Here is a 22,500-nt window from a genome sequence, read left to right on the forward strand (position 1 = left end):
ATATCGGTGAAAGAGTAACAGTCTACTAGACATTCTGGAATTGTTGATGACCATAACGATGCCGTATCGAATCGTCGGTTGAGAATAGAATCAAAATAACCGAGAGGATATTGTATTGAACAATCTGCTCATAGTCCATCGGTTCGAATCGATTGCTGGTATTTCGTTTGTTTCTGGACCGGGTATTATAATCTACGTGCTGTTGGGAATAAACGCCTGCACATTTAGAGAAGTTGCATACAACTAACTAGACTTCCTTCTAACTTCTCAAAAGAAGCAAATGGAATTAAATATACAGGCTCAAAAAGACTCCTGCTTTCTGAATGGTCTAATCAACGATCGGACTAACAAAATTCACATCTTTCCTCCCTCACTTCGTCGAGGTCAAGGCCAAAACAATTCGTTTCTTGATGGTTCTGTTTATCTAGTGCTAAATGAGTGTCATACGTAAAAACTATTCACTGCTGCAGGTAGTTGGAGCACAATAAACTAAATGAGTGTTCATTAGTTGGTTCACATAACGAAGTCCATCTCTAGTCTGGGCAATAACAGAATCTTTCGTGCAGATATGGTTCAAAGTTAATTCGCAGATTCAAGATTTGAATCTAACATTTTGAGCCAACTGATTTCTCCCTCTCTCTCACACACTGACACACACAGCGTGCGCACATATACGCACACGCACATATTTGATGCTCTGAGTCCAGGCAAGATCTTAGTCATATTTTATACTGTCACTCTTTGTGGTAAACTGCACAATTCACTGAATCGTAGAAGAGCCATTAAAAGTTTTGTTTTCGTACGGTGAAAGCAAATCAGTTGGCCAAGCTTCCCCAGAGGGTGAGATGAGTCAGTATGGCAAACTAAAGAAACACTCGTTAATTTTTTAGTGGTACCGCTGATATGTCGCAGCGACCTGTACTTCTTTAGATGGTCACTTATTCTAGTGTAAAAGAAACACGTGATGTTTCAAGCACACAAAAGATATAGTAAATAAGATATTGTGATGTTCATTATATTTTCTTAGAAGAGTTTCAAATGGGAGTCGCGACCGCGACGTTATACAATGTGCACTTATCTTAACAAATGTTGGCTTACGTATAAAGATTTCGTTTTACTGGATAGAAAGATACAAGGAAGCGATGTGGTCAACTGGGATGAAAGACAGTACTAGTAGGATTTGAACTGGGAATGTAAAAAGATATAACTAAATGCTGTGAGGCATTCAATAGGAAAATAAATAAAAATTACGAAGTAAATGCATGCTGTTTGGGGTGGGTTTGAACATGTAGACCAACGGAAAGCGAAGCATTGTCAGCAAGTTAACAACAACGTATTCTACTCACATGAAGTTGTCTTTGTTTTTTTACCTCCTTTCGGTAAAACACGACGACCGTCAGCAGCTTGATCACCGATCGGCTTATATTTAGATTCCACTTGTTTTTTAACATCACGTCTATCCTTTGTTTCTGTCGGCGACCTGCCACTACGTCTTACTAAGTGAGCATTGCTTGTCTCTAAGGTAATCGGTTCCTTCGCCCGTTTTTTGATCATAATATTCGATTCATTCCCCGATACAGTTGATGTGCGGTCATTGCCATCTTTCCTCAAATGTGTACCTTTTGATGAATCCTTTATTGTATCTTCATTGTTGGGATAATCGAACAAACGTGATTGCGACGGCGAAAGAACTGGTCTTTTATTACCTGAAAAACTTGCTTTTTTAACTCTTATCGGGACTTTTGAAGATTTTTTTGATGCAACGACTGTTTTGGGAGAATTTGTTGAGTCAAGGAAAGTTTCAGCATTGAGTGTCCTTGATTGAGTTAAAGGATTTCTGTCAATATTAGTTTGTACCTTTTGTTCAGTTTCTAGTGAATCATCACTTAGATATTCATTAGAAGTCGACCGTTCACTGCTGAGCGGATATTCTTGCTGAAACATTGGATTATCAGCAACGTTCGTGATCTCACCTAAATGTGGCCAGCGTTTCAAAGAATTTCCTTCTTGTAATGTATTATCTTGATCGAGAGACTGACCTTTTGTTGGGAGCTTACTTGAGGTTCTCTGATCTTCAGTGTCAGGAAATGATGTCGACCTACTTATATTTTCTGTCGAATTTAATTTAGGCTTAGTCTGAACGAACGAATCACCATCATTATTAAAAATTAGTTTCGAGTTTTGAGCTGCCAGTTTCCTTTGTACATCTTCCGACACGACGTCATCGTCGATAATATCTGACCAGTTTGGAGAATTAGAAACTGTATCCAGATCAACTCCATCAGTATCAAGCATCTTTGGATGATAAGACTCAGCTCGCGAAAATTCACCATCATCTGTGGTGGTATCTTTAACGGGAGTTTTCTCTGGCTTTTTAAGACTGAACAAAGCCCTAAATTTGTTATACCATGGGACAGTTTTTTTTACCGCATTCTCTTTGTTGTCAGCTTCACTTGACATTGGGGGAGTAGTGCTTTCTGCATTATCCTTCTGCTCTGGTGGGAACTCTGATTCAGATAATTGTGAACTTGTGTAGAGACTGCTGCTTTCGAACAATGAGTCATTATCTTCACTTTCATTATAGTTATTTGGTTTCTGATAAATTGTACTGTCTTCTTGAATATTTTTTGATGGAATGTATGGTGGTGGAGTTTTGTAAAAGGTGGATGGAGAAGAAGATGTCGAATTCAAATTTGATGTCTTCTTCCCGTCGGAGTAGTATTTGTCTTCATCTATTCCTTGGATGCCATCACTACTTAAATCATTAACATTGCTGTTTGTCGGCGCTAATCCTGTCAGATGTTTTCCTTTGTTCGTATTGTAGAACTTGTCAAAAGGATTATATTCATTATCGTCACTTTCCCCCGTAATTATGTCTTCACGATCATGAGATCTTTCTTCTTTAGATAACTCTTCTTCTGAGTCCTCACTGAGAGTTTTGTCGCTTTGTCGCCTTTCTATCTTTTTCTTACTATTAATATTTGGAGAATGAGTTGAAATATTTTTTACTGGTTTCAGAACATCTCTTCTGATCGTTGTATCATCTCCATCAGAAGGTTCAGATTTATCGAGAATGCTACTACTATCATCTCCATCTTTACGATCAGCAGTTCCATCACCATCATTCTCATCTCCATTGCGGACATCTGAAGCTTCCTCCTTTTCCTTTGCATCATTTTTCTTTTTATCAGATTTGAAAGAGAACATCGAAGAGAGTTTTGTGCGAAAGCGTGAAAAGGAAGTAGAACGTGAAGGAGAAGATTTTTTGTCAGATTCCGTTTCAGGAGAATTTAGATTTGATTTACTGTCGGTACTCTCTTCGTCTGATGCCTTCTGTGGATCAGGGTCTAATTTGTCTAGCAAATCTACAATAGAATCATTATTGTATTTGTCACGTTTCTTGTTCTCAGGTGAACTTGACTCGCTCTGGAATTCTTCGTTTTCTGGATACTGTTCTGTCGAGGGTTCAAGAATAGTACTTTTTATATTCGGTTTGGCATAAATTGGTGGACATTTCTGCACTTCTGCTGCATCTGTCATATATTGATCAACAGGTAGTGTAGAATCTACTAAGGCTACTTTGCTGCTTGGTTGGAAATTTTCGGTAGCTTCGACTGTTTTGCCATTCTTAGTTCTAAAAGATGAATTTTTGGTGTTGTTACCTGGTTTTTCTTTGGTTACACCAACAATATCCTTGTTTGATTTCAATGTACCTCTGTTCACTGAATGCAAAGCAGCATTTAGGTTCTGAGTATCATTAGATGCTTCGAAAGTAATTGATTTATCAGGATCATTAAAATGACGGTCAAAGACTCTGTTATCTACTGCCTTGTTTTTATCTGATTTGCCATTTCTTTCGGATGTTTCTCGATCATTAGCACTAGAAACGTTACTTGTCGTTTCTTCTGGTGTATTATCTATTTCACTGGAACTATCTTCATTTGTAGAATCTTTTGTGAAAACAGAACGAAGTTTATTTCGGAAATTTGTGAAAGATCCCTTTTCGTTCGGACTTTCTGGGGACGTTTTGTCTAACCGTTCTTGGTCTGTGAGTGTTTCTCCATCAGAAACGTCCACTGTATCACCGGATGTAGCATCAATTTCGTTAGAACTATCTTCATTGTCAGAATCTTTTGCGAAAACAGATTGGACTTTGTTTCGAAAGTTTTTGAAAGGATTTCTCTTTTCTTTCGGACTTCTAGGGGAATCTATGTCCGAATTTTCCTGCTGGTCTGTGGGTGTTTCCTCATCACTATGATCAGAGACATTTCCCGTTTGCGTGTCATCAAGTACAGAATCCATTTCTTTGGAACTATCTTCATTGTCAGAACCTTTTGCGAAAACGGAGCGGATTTTGTGTCGGAAACTTTTGGAAGGTTTGTTTTCGTTCGAATTTTTTGGCGAATTTATGTCGGAATGTTCATGTTGGTCTGAGGACGTTTCTTCATCACTATGATCAGAAATGCTGCGTGTTGTTGAATCGATTTCTTTGGAACTATCTTCATTGTCAGAACCTTTTGTGAAAACAGAGCGGATTTTGTGTCGGAAACTTTTAGGTTTGTTTTCGTTCGAATTTTCTGGCGAATTTCTGTCGGAATGTTCATATTGGTCTGTGGATATTTCTTCATTATTATGATCAGAAATGTTGCCTGTTGTTGAATCATCAACTGTTGCATCGATTTCTTTGGAACTGTCTTCATCGTCAGAACCTTTTGCGAAAACAGAGCGGATTTTGTGTCGGAAACTTTTAGAAGGTTTGTTTTCGTTCGAATTTTCTGGCGAATTTCTGTCGGAATGTTCATGTTGGTCTGAGGACGTTTCTTCATTATTATGATCAGAAATGTTGCCTGTTGTTGAATCATCAACTGTTGCATCGATTTCTTTGGAACTATCTTCATTGTCAGAATCTTTTGCGAAAACAGAACGGACTTTGTTTCGCAAATTGTTGAAAGGTTTTCTCTTTTCTTTTGGACCTCCTGGGGAATTTATGTCAGAAGATTCATGCTGGTCTGTGGACGTTTCCTCATCCGTTTGATCGGAAACATTTCCTGTCGTTGTGTTATCAAATGTAGAATCCATTTCATTGGAACTATCTTCATTGTCGGAGTCTTTTGTGAAAGCAGAACGAACTTTTTCTCGGAAGTTTTTAAAGAGTTTTCTGTTACCGCTGGGATTTTCTGGAGAATTTTTCTCTACGTCTCCTTGATTGTCTGAAGGTGTTTCTTCTTCACTATCACCAGAAACGTCACCTTTCTTTACATCAGGTGTATCATTCATTTCATTGGAACTAACTTCATTATCAGAGTCTTTTGTGAAAACAGGACGGATTTTCTTTCGGAAGTTTTTGAAAAGTTTTCTGCTTTCCTTCGGACTTCTAGGGGAATTTTTGTCTGAATCTTCTTGCTGGTCTGTGGGTGTTTCTTCATCACTTTGATCAGAAACGTTACCTTTTCTTGCATCAGGCGTAGCATCCATTTCATTAGAACTATCTTCATTGTCAGAATCTTTTGTGAAAACAGATTGGACTTTGTTTCGAAAGTTTTTGAAAGGATTTCTCTTTTCTTTCGGACTTCTAGGGGAATCTATGTCCGAATTTTCCTGCTGGTCTGTGGGCATTTCCTCGTTACTATGATCAGAAGCATTTCCCATTTGCGTGTCATCAAGTGTAGCATCGGTTTCATTGAAATTAACATCATTGTCAGTGTCCTTTGTGGAAGCAGGACGGATTTTTTTTCGGAAATTTTTGAAAGGTGTTCTGTTTTCGTCCGAATTTTCTGAAGAATTTTTGTGTAAATCTTCCAGCTGGTCTGCAGATGTCTCTTCTTCACTATGATCAGAAACATTTTTTCTCCTATCGTCAAGTGAAACACCCATTTCACTGGAACTGTCTTCATTGTCAGAATCCTTTGCGAAAACAGAGCTGACTTTATTTCGGATATTTTTGAAAAAGTTTTTATTTTCTTTTGGATTTTCAGAGGAATCTTCGTCTGATTGCTCCTTTTGGCCATCTTCAGAATTTTCTAAATTAATAAGAGGAGCATTATTGAGTCTATTCTGTGTATTGGTATTATCGTTTGAAGAGATAGAACCATATGTTCCCTCATCTTCTAAAATAGTTTTGTTTGATTGATCAGTAAATTTACTATTAGATACATTTTGGTCAAATATTCCGTTGTTGTCTGGAATATTTTTTCTATTAATCATGCGCGATTCATCACCATTGACATCATTTTTACGATCATTCTTTGACGCTTGATCAGCAGTAAAACTGCTTGCAACCTCACGAGAATTAAGAGAATAATCTTCTCTTGAATATCCAAATTAGAACATGAATCATTCCAATGGGTGTCATTTCCAACATCGGCAACTATTTCGTTTGGATCTTTAACTCTTAGAACTCTGTCTGCTGCCTGGTTATAGTCTTTTAATTCTCTACTTGTGTTGTGACTATCTTGAGTGGGGTACTGTTTATGTTTCGACTCAGAATAAGAATTCCCAACTTTATCTTCATTAGTTCCGATTAAATCTGAATAATTGTTTTTGTTACCTGACCCCGACTCATTTTGACAATTTGTAATGCTTGGTAAAATGTTATCTTCACTATTTGGGGTTGTTTTAAGGGTTTCATTTTCGATTGCTTTCTGTGTTACATTCAGCTGAATGGGTTTTATAAAGAAGTTTGTATAATCACCAAATCCCGTAGGCGTCATATTTAATTGGGTACGATAAGATATCATTTTTTCTTCTGCTCGATCTAAGCTGTAATTTACTAAGTCTGTTTTGGAATCGTCTCTTTCCTGATAGTCGTTGGAAAAGTAGAGATTACTATCACAGACACTTTCTGCAGGAAATATTTGCCCTTTTGTCTCAGAGCATTTGTCCTGATCCATTTTTCTTGAGCTGTTACTCTTTGACTGAGACAAACGTTTTGGTGAAGATGACCTGTTATTAGTTTTGATGGTACATGGTAAATTTGATTTAGTATCAACAGTATCCGAGTTGGTTTTGGTGTTGCTACTCAACTTTGTTTGTTTGCTTTGAGATATAGCACTTTTGGGATGATATTTTTCTGGCTGACTCGAACATTCTTTTGGATTGTTTGATTTAACTGGTTTTTGATGGGACAAGGGTATTCGAGATTTACTTTCAAGGCTCTGCTTTCTTCCACCATCAAGTGGATTTGCCATATGTCGGTCTCTAGAAATTGATCTAGAAGTACGAGATTGTTTTCTGCTTTGGGAAACACTTCTTTCTCTCTGACGCAACACAGGTGCCGCTGTAAGTTGAAAAACATAAAATCAATTGAAGGATCGCGTTTATTCCGATATAATTGTATTCACTCGTTGCTAGCTATATTATTATATCTGGAGCTACCAACAGGAAAAGACTTTAATCTTTTGATATTGGATCGGTTAGGATTATATGTAAGTAGCGATGGAAAGTTTTATAGATATAAGCTTTCATGGAGATTCATCAGAAATATATTCATAAGTATTTCGTTTTTGGATTTGGTTTGCAAGATTCTTTATATGAGTTCGTGTGTTGAAGCATATTCTGTTGTGTCTGGGGAGAGTCATTTTCTTTTTGTGCCTTGTAATGTAACACACTCACCGGTAAAATTTCCACATTTCTTATTTTTATTTTCCAAAAATTTTCCTAAAATTTTCGTTGCATCATGTAACATTTTCAATGCGTACAAAAGGGAACGCAGTGTAAATAACGGACAGAGTCAAGACTATTGAAAAGGATGCAAGACGCAACGAAAATTTTAGGAAAATAAAAATAAGAAGTAAGTGGAAATTTTATCGGTGAGTGTGTTACATTATAAGGCACAAAAAGAAAATGACTCTCCTCAGACATAACAGAATTCATAAGTATATTTTTCCAAAAATACATGTTAATCATGGCATATCTCCGTAATATATGTAGAATTCTTTATTAAATTTCCTTACAGAAGATAAATTAACTTATGCAACTTGAATAGCTTTATTATATAAGCCTTTATTTTAGTTATTGTTTTCAGTTGTTAAATTCAAAATAAGAAGCCAAATACATAAGCCAAGTAAAAAGAATGCTAAGATAACCGGAAAATAATATCTTTTTTTCCTTTTTCGCTGGAAGAGATTTGGTTCTCTGCTAAAAATGCCATTGTGATTTTACTAGAAGTGAAATAAATTTCCTTTTAGTTAATTCATTAGTTTTCTTTTAAAAAGAATCCTTTATTTTCTACAAATTGTCTGATATCTTATTTGACATTTCGTGCTCAGGGAATTTCATGACGTCAATAAGAAAATAAATTACTCTTTTTATTTTCTCTCTCCAGAAACAATGTTGATGTTCATTAAAATGTGTATAGATACGCAGTAATATCAATGGTGTTTTGATAAGTTCCAGGTAAGAAATACTGACTTCGATAATCAAGAAATCTAAGAAGCAATATATTATAAAGTCTATGAAGCAGATTCCAATGAGAATAGCTTAAAACAAATTCACCTAGCAACTTAATTCTTCTTCGCTAAAAATATTAAGGCCAGAAGTGGATCCATGTACCTGCCTGTTCATTTGGCTAATCGTTTCTTCACTTCATTATCGAGGACGACCGCAGTGTGCTTAATTTTATATAATATTTCTGTTCACTTTAACACATTTGCAAATTTATTTAAGGGGGTAGTAGAATATAATAGTCATCATCTAGACTCTATAGGAACATAAAGTGAATAAAATACTTTACTGAGGAGAAAATGCAAACTGCCACAAAACTGGAGTGTTTGTCAAAATAATCCAAAAGAAGTAAAGAAATTGTGATTCAGGAGATATTACATCATCTTTTCTACTCACCTGATCCGATCCTTTCAGATAACTACTTGTTTACATTCAGCTAATATTCCTTTAAAGGAAGGAAATGTTATTGTTAAGACATTCTGGGATTATCAAAATCAATTGAATGATTTATTTTTATTCAAGAGGCTTTCGACTTGTGGTATAGGCATTGCAAATGAAAAAGCCCAAATTATTGTTAAAATGATGATTTATTTTCATCAGAGAACTTATGATAATTCTATTTCCTAAATAAGGTCCTACTTCTCTTTAGAAGAAAAAAAAATGACATTATTTTCCGGTGATCCCTGATCAAAAACAATACAAAAATATTGAATTATTACTTACATACGTTTTTATCTCCAGTTGTTTCTTTGGGGACATTTTTAGTCCTTGTTATTCGAGGTGAAGGGACTGGTTTTTTATAACCAAACCTATTTTGTGTAGAAGGTGTCACTTCACTCTTATTAGGAGTTCCCTCAAATCTTTGATCAGATCGGTTCGAGTTTGCTGAACAAATAAATTTGATCAAAAAACATGTTTATGAAGTGATGAAAAAACACCTTTTCTGAAATATAATGAAAAATTTAAATGTTCTACAATCCCAAATATATCGTTGGGTTACCATCGAAGACTAATTTAGCTTTGTGAATAGCATCCACATCCTGGTTATTGATTTACAACGGTGATCGTTATTTCTGCAGTCTCAATCTCGCAGATCCCATTGTAAACATTTCGCTTAATCATTCCTTCCTCCAATTGGTTCCTTCAGTACCCACATTTTCCTCACAGGCATTGCCTATAAATAAATGTTCAAGTTCACTAGTCTAGCAATACGTCGTTTTTGGACTAAATATATAAATATTTAGTAAGAGTGACTGTGTGGTAAGTAGATTTCTTACCAACCACATGGTTCCGGGTTCAGTCCCACTGCGTGGCACCTAGGGCAAGTGTCTTCTAATATAGCCTCGGGCCGACCAAAGCCTTGCGAGTGGATTTGGTACACGGAAACTGAAACAAGCCCGTCGTATATATGTATGTGTGTGTCTGTGTTTGTGCCCCCCCCCACAACATCGCTTGACAACCGATGCTGGTGTGTTTACGCCCCCGTATCTTAGCGGTTCGGCAAAAGAGACCGATAGAATAAGTACTAGGCTTATAAAGAATAAGTCCTGGGGTCGATTTGCTCCACTAAAGGCGGTGCTCCAGCATGGCCACAGTCAAATGACTGAAACAAGTAAAAGAGTAAAAGAGTATATGTAAAAAAATAAAATTAAAAAAAAGAATGAGCTTGCTGTTAAAAGCGTCGAGTTTAATTAGCTATACTGCATTTAATTACTCTCTATAATAATGACACTGTTTTGCTGACTGTGGGTAGCAATACCCAGATCTGAGAAACATGAAGCATTGTACTCCTATGTCAGTTATACTTTACGTACGAATGAAGCGATTCTTTAATGTGAATTGATTTCAAGAGATGAATTTAAAAGTTCAAATTAAAATTTGTTCTACAATAACATCAGAGAAACTTTGTAAAACTATTTTCAAAATAATGATCATGGTGATGGTGGCTGCGATCAATTGAGGAATATACTATAGGAAAACCGATCCACATTTGCAACAATGGTTAAAAGCCACTCTTTGCTATGTTTCACTGCCATCATGTTATCGCTGCTATGACTAGAGTCCCATCATCGGGAATCGGGGATAAATTGCTGGTATCTACCACGCTTTCATAGTTTTAGGTGTTTGTACTCGCGAGCAGATATTGATATTTACTTGGCCTCCGCCCACCTTGACCTCCAAAGAACATTCAGAAGAGTGTGTGTGTGTGTGGTGTGTGTGAGAGAGAGAGAGAGAGAGAGAAAGAGAGAGAGAGAGAGAGAGAGAAATAAAGAGAGAGGGGGAGAGGATATATATATATATATATATATATATATATATAGAGAGAGAGAGAGAGAGAGAAATGACTGTTACTAGTACTGAGATGGTACTCATTTCAGTAGACTAAAGCAACGAGAAATGAAGTGATTTGCCCAAGAACACAACGCGCCACCTAGATCGGAATCGAATGCACTGTCTTACGATCTTAAACCTGCTAACACCCTAACAAGCAAGCCAGTGGATAAAGCTGGGTCATAATCAACATTATGGTAGATCAATCTATCAGATTGATCTACCATAATATACCGGTATATAATGAGCTTGATACACGATCTAAGGTTGTATTGTAAACTATTTATTCTATGCACTCCAGATTAGAATCAAACTAAAAAAGCCAATTGTAATTTTGACAGAGAATTCGAGGACCTTGCTTTGGATCTGAGCATTAAAATGACTGATCGCTGACATGATCAGAAAGGAGATTCTAACCTGTTATAACAAGCTCGTAACTTAGAGAAAAAGTCACAAATCTACAGGTCTTGCACAGAGCAGGTTGGCTACTTCTCCGTTGCATGCGAAATCAAACGGGCATCTCTCACTCAGTGTAGATGTGTTACTCTAATATTCTGAAGGATCTGTTCTTAAAAACAAACAAACAAAAACAAACAAAAACAAACAAAAACAAACAAACAAACAAACTACAAGGAAGTCAAACGGAAGCGAAATGAAGACAACATAACAACCACATTGAAAAGTTGTGGCCTTAATCATTCCGGCTCAGAAAACAATTGTTCGTCTTTAATAAGTGATAGTTTTGCATTTTGGAGCGATACTGTTTAAGGAAAACATTAAAGAATATATAAATACCTATTTCTTTATTACCCACAAGGGGCTAAACACAAAGAGGACAAACAAACGGATTAAGTCGATTATATCGACCCCAGTGCGTAACTGGTACTTATTTAATCGACCCTGAAAGGATGAAAGGCAAAGTCGACCTCGGCGGAATTTGAACTCAGAACACAGCGGCGGACGAAATACCTATTTCTTTACTACCCACAAGGGGCTAAACACAGAGAGGACAAACAAGGACAGACAAACGGATTAAGTCGATTATATCGACTCCAGTGCGTAACTGGTACTTATTTAATCGACCCTGAAAAGATGAAAGGCAAAGTCGACCTCGGCGGAATTTGAACTCAGAACACAGCGGCGGACGAAATACCTATTTCTTTACTACCCACAAGGGCCTAAACACAGAGAGGACAAACAAGGACAGACAAACGGATTAAGTCGATTATATCGACTCCAGTGCGTAACTGGTACTTATTTAATCGACCCCGAAAGGATGAAAGGCAAAGTCGACCTCGGCGGAATTTGAACTCAGAACGTAGCGGCAGACGAAATACCTATTTCTTTACTACCCACAAGGAGCTAAACACAGAGAGGACAAACAAGGACAGACAAACGGATTAAGTCGATTATATCGACTCCACTGCGTAACTGGTACTTATTTATTCGACTCCGAAAGGATGAAAGGCAAAGTCGACCTCGGCGGAATTTGACCTCAGAACGTAGCAGCAGACGAAATACCTATTTCTTTATTACCCACAAGAGGCTAAACACAGAGAGGACAAACAAGGACAGACAAACGGATTGAGTCGGTTATATCGACCCCAGTGCGTAACTGGTACTTATTCAGTCGACCCCGAAAGGATGAAAGGCTAAGTCGACCTCGGCGGAATTTGAACTCAGAACGTAACGGCAGACGAAATACGGCTACGCATTTCGCTCGGCGTGCTAACGTTTCTACCAGCTCGCCGCCTTATTAAAGAATATATATATACCATAGAAAGGCTGAGCAAAATACATTTAAAATGTTCACCCAATGGAAGACTTTAGAAATCTTCAGACTTGATGCACAAATTCGAAAGAACAAAAATAAAGAATGGACTAGGCCACCAACAATGGACTAGGCCACCAACAATGGACTAGGCCACCAGCTGTTAACATTATATGAAGCACTCGTTTTATGTTATTAGAAGATATTATATAGAGTCTAACAAAAGTATAGATTATCGATATAAAATGAATCACATACTAAGTTTAAGCTTGTCCTAAATTTACGGCCCAAACCGAAACTAATACACACGCAATTAACATTCTAAATGTGTATTATATCTACGCAATGTTAATACCTCTTCGAATATGCTAAAAGCACGTTCGGACTTGTAAACAAGCCATTCACTATGTTTTGTCATGGAGAAAATTTCTTGCTTAGCATATACGAACTTGTATTAACGTTGCGTTTTTACTTATAACCGCTTATTGCGCTCACCCCATAATTTAATTACGATGAACCGTCGATTTGCGCTACCAGCCGACGTCTATCGATTGGGAAAACAAAAGAGAGATTGTCTCTCTCTCTCACTGGCTCGCAGCGCCATCGCCCGGTTTCTGTGACTGAAGAAGAGATAACTACTTCGAAATGCTTTCATCACACTGTCTGGATAGGTGGCGCTGTGAGCTGATTTAGGTGTATCTACACCATAATGTCTACAGCGAGAAATTTTATCCATGACAAAACACTGAATGGTTTGTTTACATGTCCGAATATTCTTTTACCATATTCGAACTGGTATTATCCTTGCATTTTTACTTATCACCGCATAGCACACTCAGCCCGTAATTTAATTATATCTACGAGTTGTATTTATTCCATTAAAATTATTCATTTTCGTACTACGGATCCATAGTGTCAGTTTATAAATCTAGTTTCTCAAAAAATCTTTCCTTGGATTGGACGTCATTCTGACACACAGGTTAGAATTAAAGTTGACACTGTAAGAGCTAACGAAGTTACTACTTACCTATGGAAAAAACACACACACACTGTCTGACAGTTTCTGCACATCTTTACTGCAAGTAAACACTATTTCCTACTCTCATGAAAATATCTTCATTATTTTCCCTCAAGTAAGTAATGATGATCTTTAGCTACTTGATTATTCATAGTTTGATAATAAGATACGATTGTCTTTTTTAAAAACATTTCTATTCCGTGTTTCTGTTTACGTCTTGTCATTAAGCATAACTAAACATTGTAACAATGCAAACATTACATCAATGCAAACATTGCATCAATTTAAAATGTTGATCAATCTTCAGCTGCATAAAAATATGAAGATTGCTCTGAATTTTAAATTGATGTAATGTTTGCATTGTTCAATTAAATGGAGTCACATGAAACGATCGTACTGCATTACCTCTGGATATCCTTGTTTCTTATTTTGATTATAATCACCTTATTTTAAATTATATTAATAATACCATACTAAATTCTGGCGCCTTCAACTTAGGTACCCTATTCATCTCAATCTAAATTTTACTGAACCTATCTACCATACCTAGGGTATATATATATATATATATAATTTCTTTAGGCAGCAGTAAGCAAATATGTACCAATAAGAAGGACTATAACCATCATTGTGACTGAGGGTATTATAAACACTTACATTGCTAGAAATAAGAGCTAAACGCTCTAATGCTGCAGTCAAAAAGTACATAATTATATACATACATGCAACGGTCGGGATATTCCCTGACCGATCGGTCAGTTTCAGCTTTCGCCGAAGCCTCTTCAGTGGGATCAGCCCGACTTGGCTGAATCCGGACGACGATCACTCACAGCATATATATCTACGCCATAGAAATCCATGGGTGATTTAGCGAATCGCTAATGTATGTATACAAATAATTTATTTGAGTAGCAGCGACTCTTAAATAAATTACTGCTGCCTAAATAAATTATTTCTACACACATTAGTGATTCAAGGCAGTGCTCTAGCATGACCAGTGAAAAATAAAATATAAAATTTAACATAAAAATGAGTGAATTCAAAAAGAGTGCGTCCCCGGTTTGAATATATTGAAAAAGCAGAACTATAATAATTTATTATTTCGAAAAGACTTAATTTGATTTAAAAAAAAACAGAAGAAAAAAGCTTGTTGATAGCAGATTTCTGTATTATTTTCATATATTGATTTCTAAACATGTTATTATTTATAAAATAAATTTAGGTATTGTGTTACCGAATAATTATTGCTCTTTCTCAGTATGAAACACGAATATTTATTTTCTGTTTGTTCATTTTGTTTTGTATCAAATTCTCCATTCTGTTCGTTTCCATTCTAGACTCAGTGACTGAATACCATGATTTATGTTTCCCAAACTAATTCCCACAAGAATGTTCGTCATATTGTCGTATGCTTTACTATTTCGTAACAAAATCGGTCGAGCGCCGTTAAAATGCCATGTGACATTTAACTGCGCTCCTCTTAAGCTTTCAGTCCAAATATACATGCGTGCGTACGTGCGCGCGCACGTGTGTGTGATATTAATTTAGCGGTATTTCAGTTGCGTACGTTGAGTTTTTCTTCAGCCTGGCAAGCTTTCGCAACATCAGTGAATATTTAATCCACTGTTTTCTATACGTCGAGGCGCAAATTTCATTTAAGCAGGCGACAATCGGGTGCCTCCAGAAACATGAAACACATCTGCCGTTCTCATGAGTCACAGCAGCGGACAATTTTTGTCTCGTTCCGATGATATATTGTGTTTGTAACACAGTTCTATCCGAAGATTTAACCTCAGATAATTAGACCGCATCATGCCTTTTAACGGTGTATATGCATTTAGTGTGATACACTAATGGTGATATGTGTGTGTGTGTGTGTGTGTGTTCGTTGCATAGAATGGCATAGATGCGAACAAGAAAGATTGAACAGTGTATTAATTACTAAAAGCATAGTGAAACATCAGATTTTAGTTGAAAGCTGAAAACTTCTTAAATCGTTATACAGCAGAAATGAAGTAAACAGACCATTGGAAGAATACTTAATGGCAACCATATGCACCAATCAAAACAAATATTGAACATCGATTGGTTGATACTTGCCCGCAGCTCAGGATACATCACATGATCGTTAAAGTAAACGTAAACATGTAAATAAAATGAAATAAAATAAAATAAACAAAATAAAGACGAAAACAAAATAAACAAAAAATAATAGATAGATTGCTGTAGGAACGGAGAAGGAAGAAGAGGAAGAATAACGTAAATAATGAAGAGGAGTACAAGAGAGAAAAAAACAGAAGTAGAAAAAAAAATGAATCAGTGGAAAAGAAAAAAAAGTTCTAATCGACCAGGACTAGCCAAGACGTTTGAAGAAAAGAATCTTAGATGAGATTTGTTGTTGTTTTCAAGAGAAATCTATATAAATATGTGTGTGTGTGTGTGTGTGCGCGCGCGCGCGCGAGCGTATGTGCGTGTACATATATATATATATATATATATAATATATATATATATATTTATATATTATATATATATATATATATATATATATATATATATATATATATATATATATATTTATATATGTATATGTATATATATATGTGTATATATATCAATATCTATATACATTTATATCTATATATATCTATATCTATCTATCTATCTATCTATCTATCTATCTATCTATCTATCTATCTATCTATCTATCTATCTATCTATCTATATATATATATATATAAAACAACGATGGCGGCTATACACAATACAAACCAAGAGGAAAAATTCAATTGTGACTGAAAGTGCAGGGTAGCACCTACCTTGCTAGAAATGGGAGTCAGAGAGCCTTAGATCCGCAAAACAGCATTTGTCTATGCACTGACATATATATATATATATATATATATATATATATATATATATATATATATATATATATATATACACACGAGGGGTTATTGAAAAGTTCCTGGCTTTAAGGGTATCGCAAAAAGCCTGGTTGGAGGCCCAACCTTCCGAATTCTTTAATAGGGCTTAGAAAAACCGAAGGATTGCTGCAATAAGTGTATGGATCTGAGAAGGGAATATGTTGAATAAAATGATAATTAACTGATCATCCTGTATTTACCCAAAGCCAGGAACTTTTCAACCCCTCCACACACATTTATAAGATGAGTATATAAGGGTAAATTAACTATGTGGGTCCCGTAATAACTTTCAGGTATATTCCAGGTTCCGGCTAACCACATCAAGTAGTAATAAACACCAATGGTCCCTTAGTGTGGGCAATCCCGCTGTAATTCTTCTGATGAGTAAATCTGGGTTCGTTTCCTTGGATTATGAATATTTTCGGGAGTGTAAATTCTATACAATTACAAAGAATACATCTTAAAATTTTTCTGTTAACATTACCTTACGTTATATTCAGAATCGTAAGCACGTTGGGCTAAATGCTTAGTCGCATTTCGCCCGTCTTTACGTTCTGAGTTCAAATTTCGCCGAGATCCTTTCATCCTTTCGAGGTCGATAAAATAAGGAACAGTTGAGTATAGAGGTCGATGTTTATGTATAATGATTGTGAAGAGAATAAAGTGGTTAATTCAATTAGTTATTCATTTACATATATTTTTGTGTAAAAAATATGAATGTATGTATGTTTGTATGTATGAATATATATGAATGCATATATTGTTTTTTTTTTATGAGCAGAATGGCGCAGTGGACGCATGATGGGTCAATAACCTAGAGCTCTGTAGATCGAAGCTATGTTTTGCGGAAAATGGATATTACTTTTAATATTTACACACCACACAAATATACTAACCACAAATAGGCCTGGCTGTGTGGTAAGCAGTTTGCTTCTCAACCGCATGCTCCAAGTTCAGTCCCACTGTGTGACGCCTTGGGCAAGTAACTTGTTCTATAATCTCGGGCCGATTAAAGCCTTGTGAGTGGATTTGGTAGATGGAAACCGAAAGGAGCCCATCGTATATATATATATATATATATATATATATATATATATATAATATATATATATATATATATATATATATATATCTGTGTGTATCTTGTGTCTGTGTTTGTCCTGCATCACCGTTTGACAATCGGTGTTGGTATGATTGTCTCCTTAACTTAGTGGTTCGGCAAAATAAATTGATACATGTACCAGGCTTTAAAAAACGGTAGAAATACTGGGGTCGATTCATTCAACTTAAACCCTTCAAGCTGGTACCCCAGCATGACCGCCGTCTAATAACTGAAACAAGTAAAAGATAGAAAATATATATTCAAATATATATATATATATATATATATATATATATATATATATATATATATATATATATATATATATATATATATATATATATATATAAATGCCACGTACACACACGCACACACACACACGCACACACACACACACGCACACAGGAGTAGGTACACGCTAGATTATACGATAGAAATGAGCCAGAGACAACAACAGATCTTTTCGCCGTGTATATAGGATTGCTAAATAATTAGTAATTCTACTTACCGGAGAAAAACAGTGTACGGCCATTTAAAGAGTTCCTAAAGTTCTCAGAAAACAAGTAGGAAACATTAAACTCGCACTCCATCAGTTACGACGATGAGTGCTCCTGTTGATCCGAGTATTCCACAGACATGCGTACCCTTAACGTAGTTTTCAAGGAAATTCAGTATGACACACAATGTGACAAGGCTGGCCCTTTGAAATACAGTAATCCCGTGACGATCGAGCGTATTACGTTCCAAAACCTCACACAGAAATAATTAAAATACAAAAAAATATAAATACCTATCGGCTGCTGAAACCCGGATATACTGAGGAGTCCGCGATATAAATTTAATGTATATTAGCCAGATATATCCGCGATGTACTGAGTGCATTTTAGGTGAACCGCGATACGGCGTGGGTTACTATACAGGTATTACTCACTTTTTCCAGGTGAGTGAACTGGAACAACGTGAAATAAAGTGTCTTGCTCACGCGCCGCCAGGAATCGAACTCACCACTTTACGATTGTGAACCGAATGCTCTAACCACGAAGCCACACGCCTTCACGGGGTTGGGGGCATTCCCTTATTAGATAATATCTACAAACAACCAGCATTAAAATCACTCATGGCACCGGATAACATAAAGAAATTTTCAGTGTACGGCAATGTCCAATATATATATATATATTGTTTTTATTATGGCCAGCGAAGGACTGCGACTGCGCAGTAAAATTTGAAAGTTAGTATCTATAAACACGAGACGAGTAGTTTTATTTGTCTCGTGTGTATATGTTTAACCCTAGGTTGGAACTGCTGAAGGAGATCAAACCTAGGGAGTTCTCCTTGACTCGCTAAAATAAAATCAGAAACCAATTAGTCCAGGAAACTAGATGGTAAATGTTTTTCATTTCCAAATTTATTCCTGTCGAATTTTACCCCCAATTTTTGTGGTTATAGAACTTAGCTGTTCTTTCTAGCGTGTAGAATCCCTATAAGTGGATTCCTTATGTGCTTAAATATACACTATATCGTATGACTAATATATAGTCTTTTTGACTAAATTTTTTTACACGTTAGACCACTGGAAATGTAAATTTTAATTAATTTCCATTTGTCTTTGATATGATTATATATATATATATATATATATATATATATATATATATATTATATATATATATATATATATATATATATATATATATATATATATACAAGAAAAAAGCAACAAGAATGGATTAGTTTTTCAGTACAATTGTTTCATACGAAGAACAGCTTTGTTAAATTATTATGGATGGATTTACCTTTTCTGTGAAGCTAACAAGCTTTTTTAAAACCTTTTATAAAACTGTGCATCATTAGAGAACTTTGGAAGTCTGCTTACAATCTAAATTTGCTTTTTATAGAACTCTCTTCGATACTTCATGAGTGCAGCCTCACCCCCTAGGATGTTTGGAGAACTCATATGTGTTTTGGCTTGATGAGTACGGGACACTTGTATTAGCTGCAATATTTGCAGCTTTTAATAAAGCTGTTCTTCGTATGAAACAATTGTACTGAAAAACTAATCCATTCTTGTTGCTTTTTTCTTGTTTATAATCACCTCACATTATTTTATGGTTAATACCATATAGATTTCTGGTGTATCTAAGTTAAGTACCGCATTCATGTGAATTCATTGGAACTCACTTGAATCTTAATTGATTTTACTGTATATATATATATAGTCGCTATAGGTTTTCAGTGCCAACAATCGTGAAGTTCTACGTGGTCACTATAGCAAATAAAATAGCAGCGAGATATATACCTATATGAAATATTCCTGGTATCGATGACATACTTGCTTGGCGTAATGGACACATATTAAGAATATTAAGGAATTAAAAAGAAGACACAGAAAACAATTCTATACAAATATCTAATATCTAGAATGGCAAAAATAAGACTTGTAGTAATTCTATGATTCCATTTTAAGATATCGACTTTTCAGCTAGAAAAATCAGATACATTAAATCCGTTTACACCAAATGAACAATACATACATACATACATACATACACACACACGCGCGCGCGCATATATCATGTATAGAAGAAAAAATGGGATTAAAACATCATGGCGGATATCAATACTCAGTATAAAGGAATAAAATTTAAATTTCCAATATGAAGATACCAGTAAATGTATGTAAAATACAAATCTTATATAAATCCTCACGTATGACAGATAAATCCAACAATTCTAATGCAGAATTATAAGAAATTGAGAGAATTAACAACAATCAATAATATGCACGAAGAAAATAATTTCTTTATTTTAGATCACACCTTAAAAATCCAACAATTGTTTCAATTGCATTCACACACACACACACACACACACACACACACACACACACACACACACACACACACACACATATTCATATATACATACTGTGTTTGTTTCCCCACCTCACCATTGCTTGACAACCGATGTTGGTGTGTTTACGTCCCGTAATTTAGTGGTTCAGCAGAAGCAACCGATAGAATAAGCACCAGGCTTACAAAGAATAAGTGCAGGGATCGATTTATTCAACTAAAAGGTGGTGCTCCAGCATGGCCAGAGAAATTGACTGAAACAGGTAAAAGAATAGAATAAATACACACACACACACACACATACACACACACATATATGATATTATTAAAATTAATAATAGTATGTACGAACATTTATGGCAACATAACATTATTCTAACTGAACATCTGAAAAACTTTAGCTGTTAAAAAATGCTATCAAGAAGAAACGCCAAACCAAATTCAACTTTAGACATTGATTCATTCAACCAAGATCGACGTCGTTGAATAACTAATTTAGTTTATAAAGACTAAATACCATGCTAATTACATATTTTCTGACAATATGAAATATGCATAAAAAAACCTAACGCATAAAATTTTAGTTGATAAATATAAACTAAAATTGATGACGCCACTGGATATCTAGAGAACAAAATAAATTTTATTGAATTTTAATGGGCAATTAACTTCAAGATGTTGCCATAAATTTAGAAAGATATTCAAATATTTCAGTTATTAATTATAATGATTTTTTAACTAATTATTATATAATAAGGTTAATTTCTATTAAAGGGCTTGATATAATGAGTAAGTAATTAGTTATAGCGATGTAAAGTATCTATGCTTCAATTGAGCATAACGTAGAATTCCTATTCCACCGAGATCATCAAGGTTTGTACATATTATTAATTATAGTAATTTTTCAATTATTGTATAATAATCTTAATTCCTATAAAAGGTTATAATATAAAAATAAATAGGTATTTAATTATGTTATCCGTTATGACTAGCGTAGTCATCAATAAGTGTATATATTATTATTTATCATTATGATTTTTCAATTAATATATAATAAGGTTAATTCCTATATAAGCGTTTATTATAATGAATAAGTAGATATTTGGTTGTCTTTTCTGTAATTTTTAGTTATTAATTAACCAGTGGTTGTATATGTTGTTGATTATAATAATTCTTCTGTTATTATAAAATAAGGTTAATTCCTATAGCAGGGTTTATTTTATTAAATAGGAAATTAATTATTGTGACGTAAATATATAAATTTCTATTAAGCACTAGCAGTATCGCCCGGCGTTGCTCGGGTTTGTAAGGGAAATAACTATATAAGCATTTTTAGAGAGTTATAGCCAAAAAATAGCAAAAAATGCATTAAAAATGGAAAAAAAATGATGGTAATTTTTTTAAAAAATCGTTGACTCATCGTAGACATTTTTAGAGAGTTACTTCCCTTATATAATAGCGAAAAAAATGCATTAAAATGGAAAAAAATGATGGTAATTTTTTTTTTTAATCGTAGACTCAGCGTAGACGCGCCCTAATACCCAGAAGGGCTATAAGATACCCGGTTTTGGTTAAACTGCACCGCAAAATGTGGAAGTAGTTAGGAATCTAAATCGTAGGAGACAGACACACAACCTCTCTTTTATATATAAAGATTACGTAGAATTATTATCTGTAGTTTTTATTCTTTAGTTATCTATTGAGCATAATGTTGAATTCTTGTCTGAAATTTTCGTTCTTTAGATATCCAATGACGTCATCAATTTTCGTAGATAACTACATACTCGTTTTCTACGTTAGGCTTTTTTTATGTAGGTTTCAAATTGTCAAAAAATATGTAATTAGTTTGGTATTTTTTATATTTTATTTTTATAAACCAAATTAGTTATTCAACGACGTCGATCTTGGTTGAATGAATCAATGTCTAAAGTTAAATTTGGTTTGGCGTGTTTCTTTTTCAAATGTTCAGTTAGAATTTCAGCAATTTGAATAACTTTGACAATGTGTTGACATAAATTTTCGTGCATATTATTATTAATCTTAATTATATATATATA

General features: G+C 35.0%; 1 protein-coding gene across 5 annotated transcripts in view; it reads right to left on the minus strand.

The window, feature by feature from the left end:
* The window catches only part of LOC115228809 (probable WRKY transcription factor protein 1), a 62,326-nt gene extending 55,986 nt beyond the window's left edge, over positions 1-6,340 (minus strand). For 4 of the 5 annotated variants that reach the window (XM_036500489.1, XM_036500491.1, XM_036500492.1 and 1 more), the window contains exons 1-2: positions 4,646-6,340; positions 1,347-4,465 (exon numbers count right to left, since the gene is read on the minus strand). In XM_036500489.1, the coding sequence (XP_036356382.1) occupies positions 1,347-4,465; positions 4,646-6,204 (4,678 nt within the window). In that variant the 5' untranslated portion in view covers positions 6,205-6,340. Of the gene's footprint in view, positions 1-1,346; positions 4,515-4,645 lie in introns of all 5 variants that reach the window. The other variant, XM_036500490.1, reaches the window with a different exon arrangement.
* Between the last annotated feature and the right edge of the window lie 16,160 nt (positions 6,341-22,500).

The sequence above is a fragment of the Octopus sinensis genome, linkage group LG2, assembly GCF_006345805.1.
Source record: "Octopus sinensis linkage group LG2, ASM634580v1, whole genome shotgun sequence".
Lineage (NCBI taxonomy): Eukaryota > Metazoa > Mollusca > Cephalopoda > Octopoda > Octopodidae > Octopus > Octopus sinensis.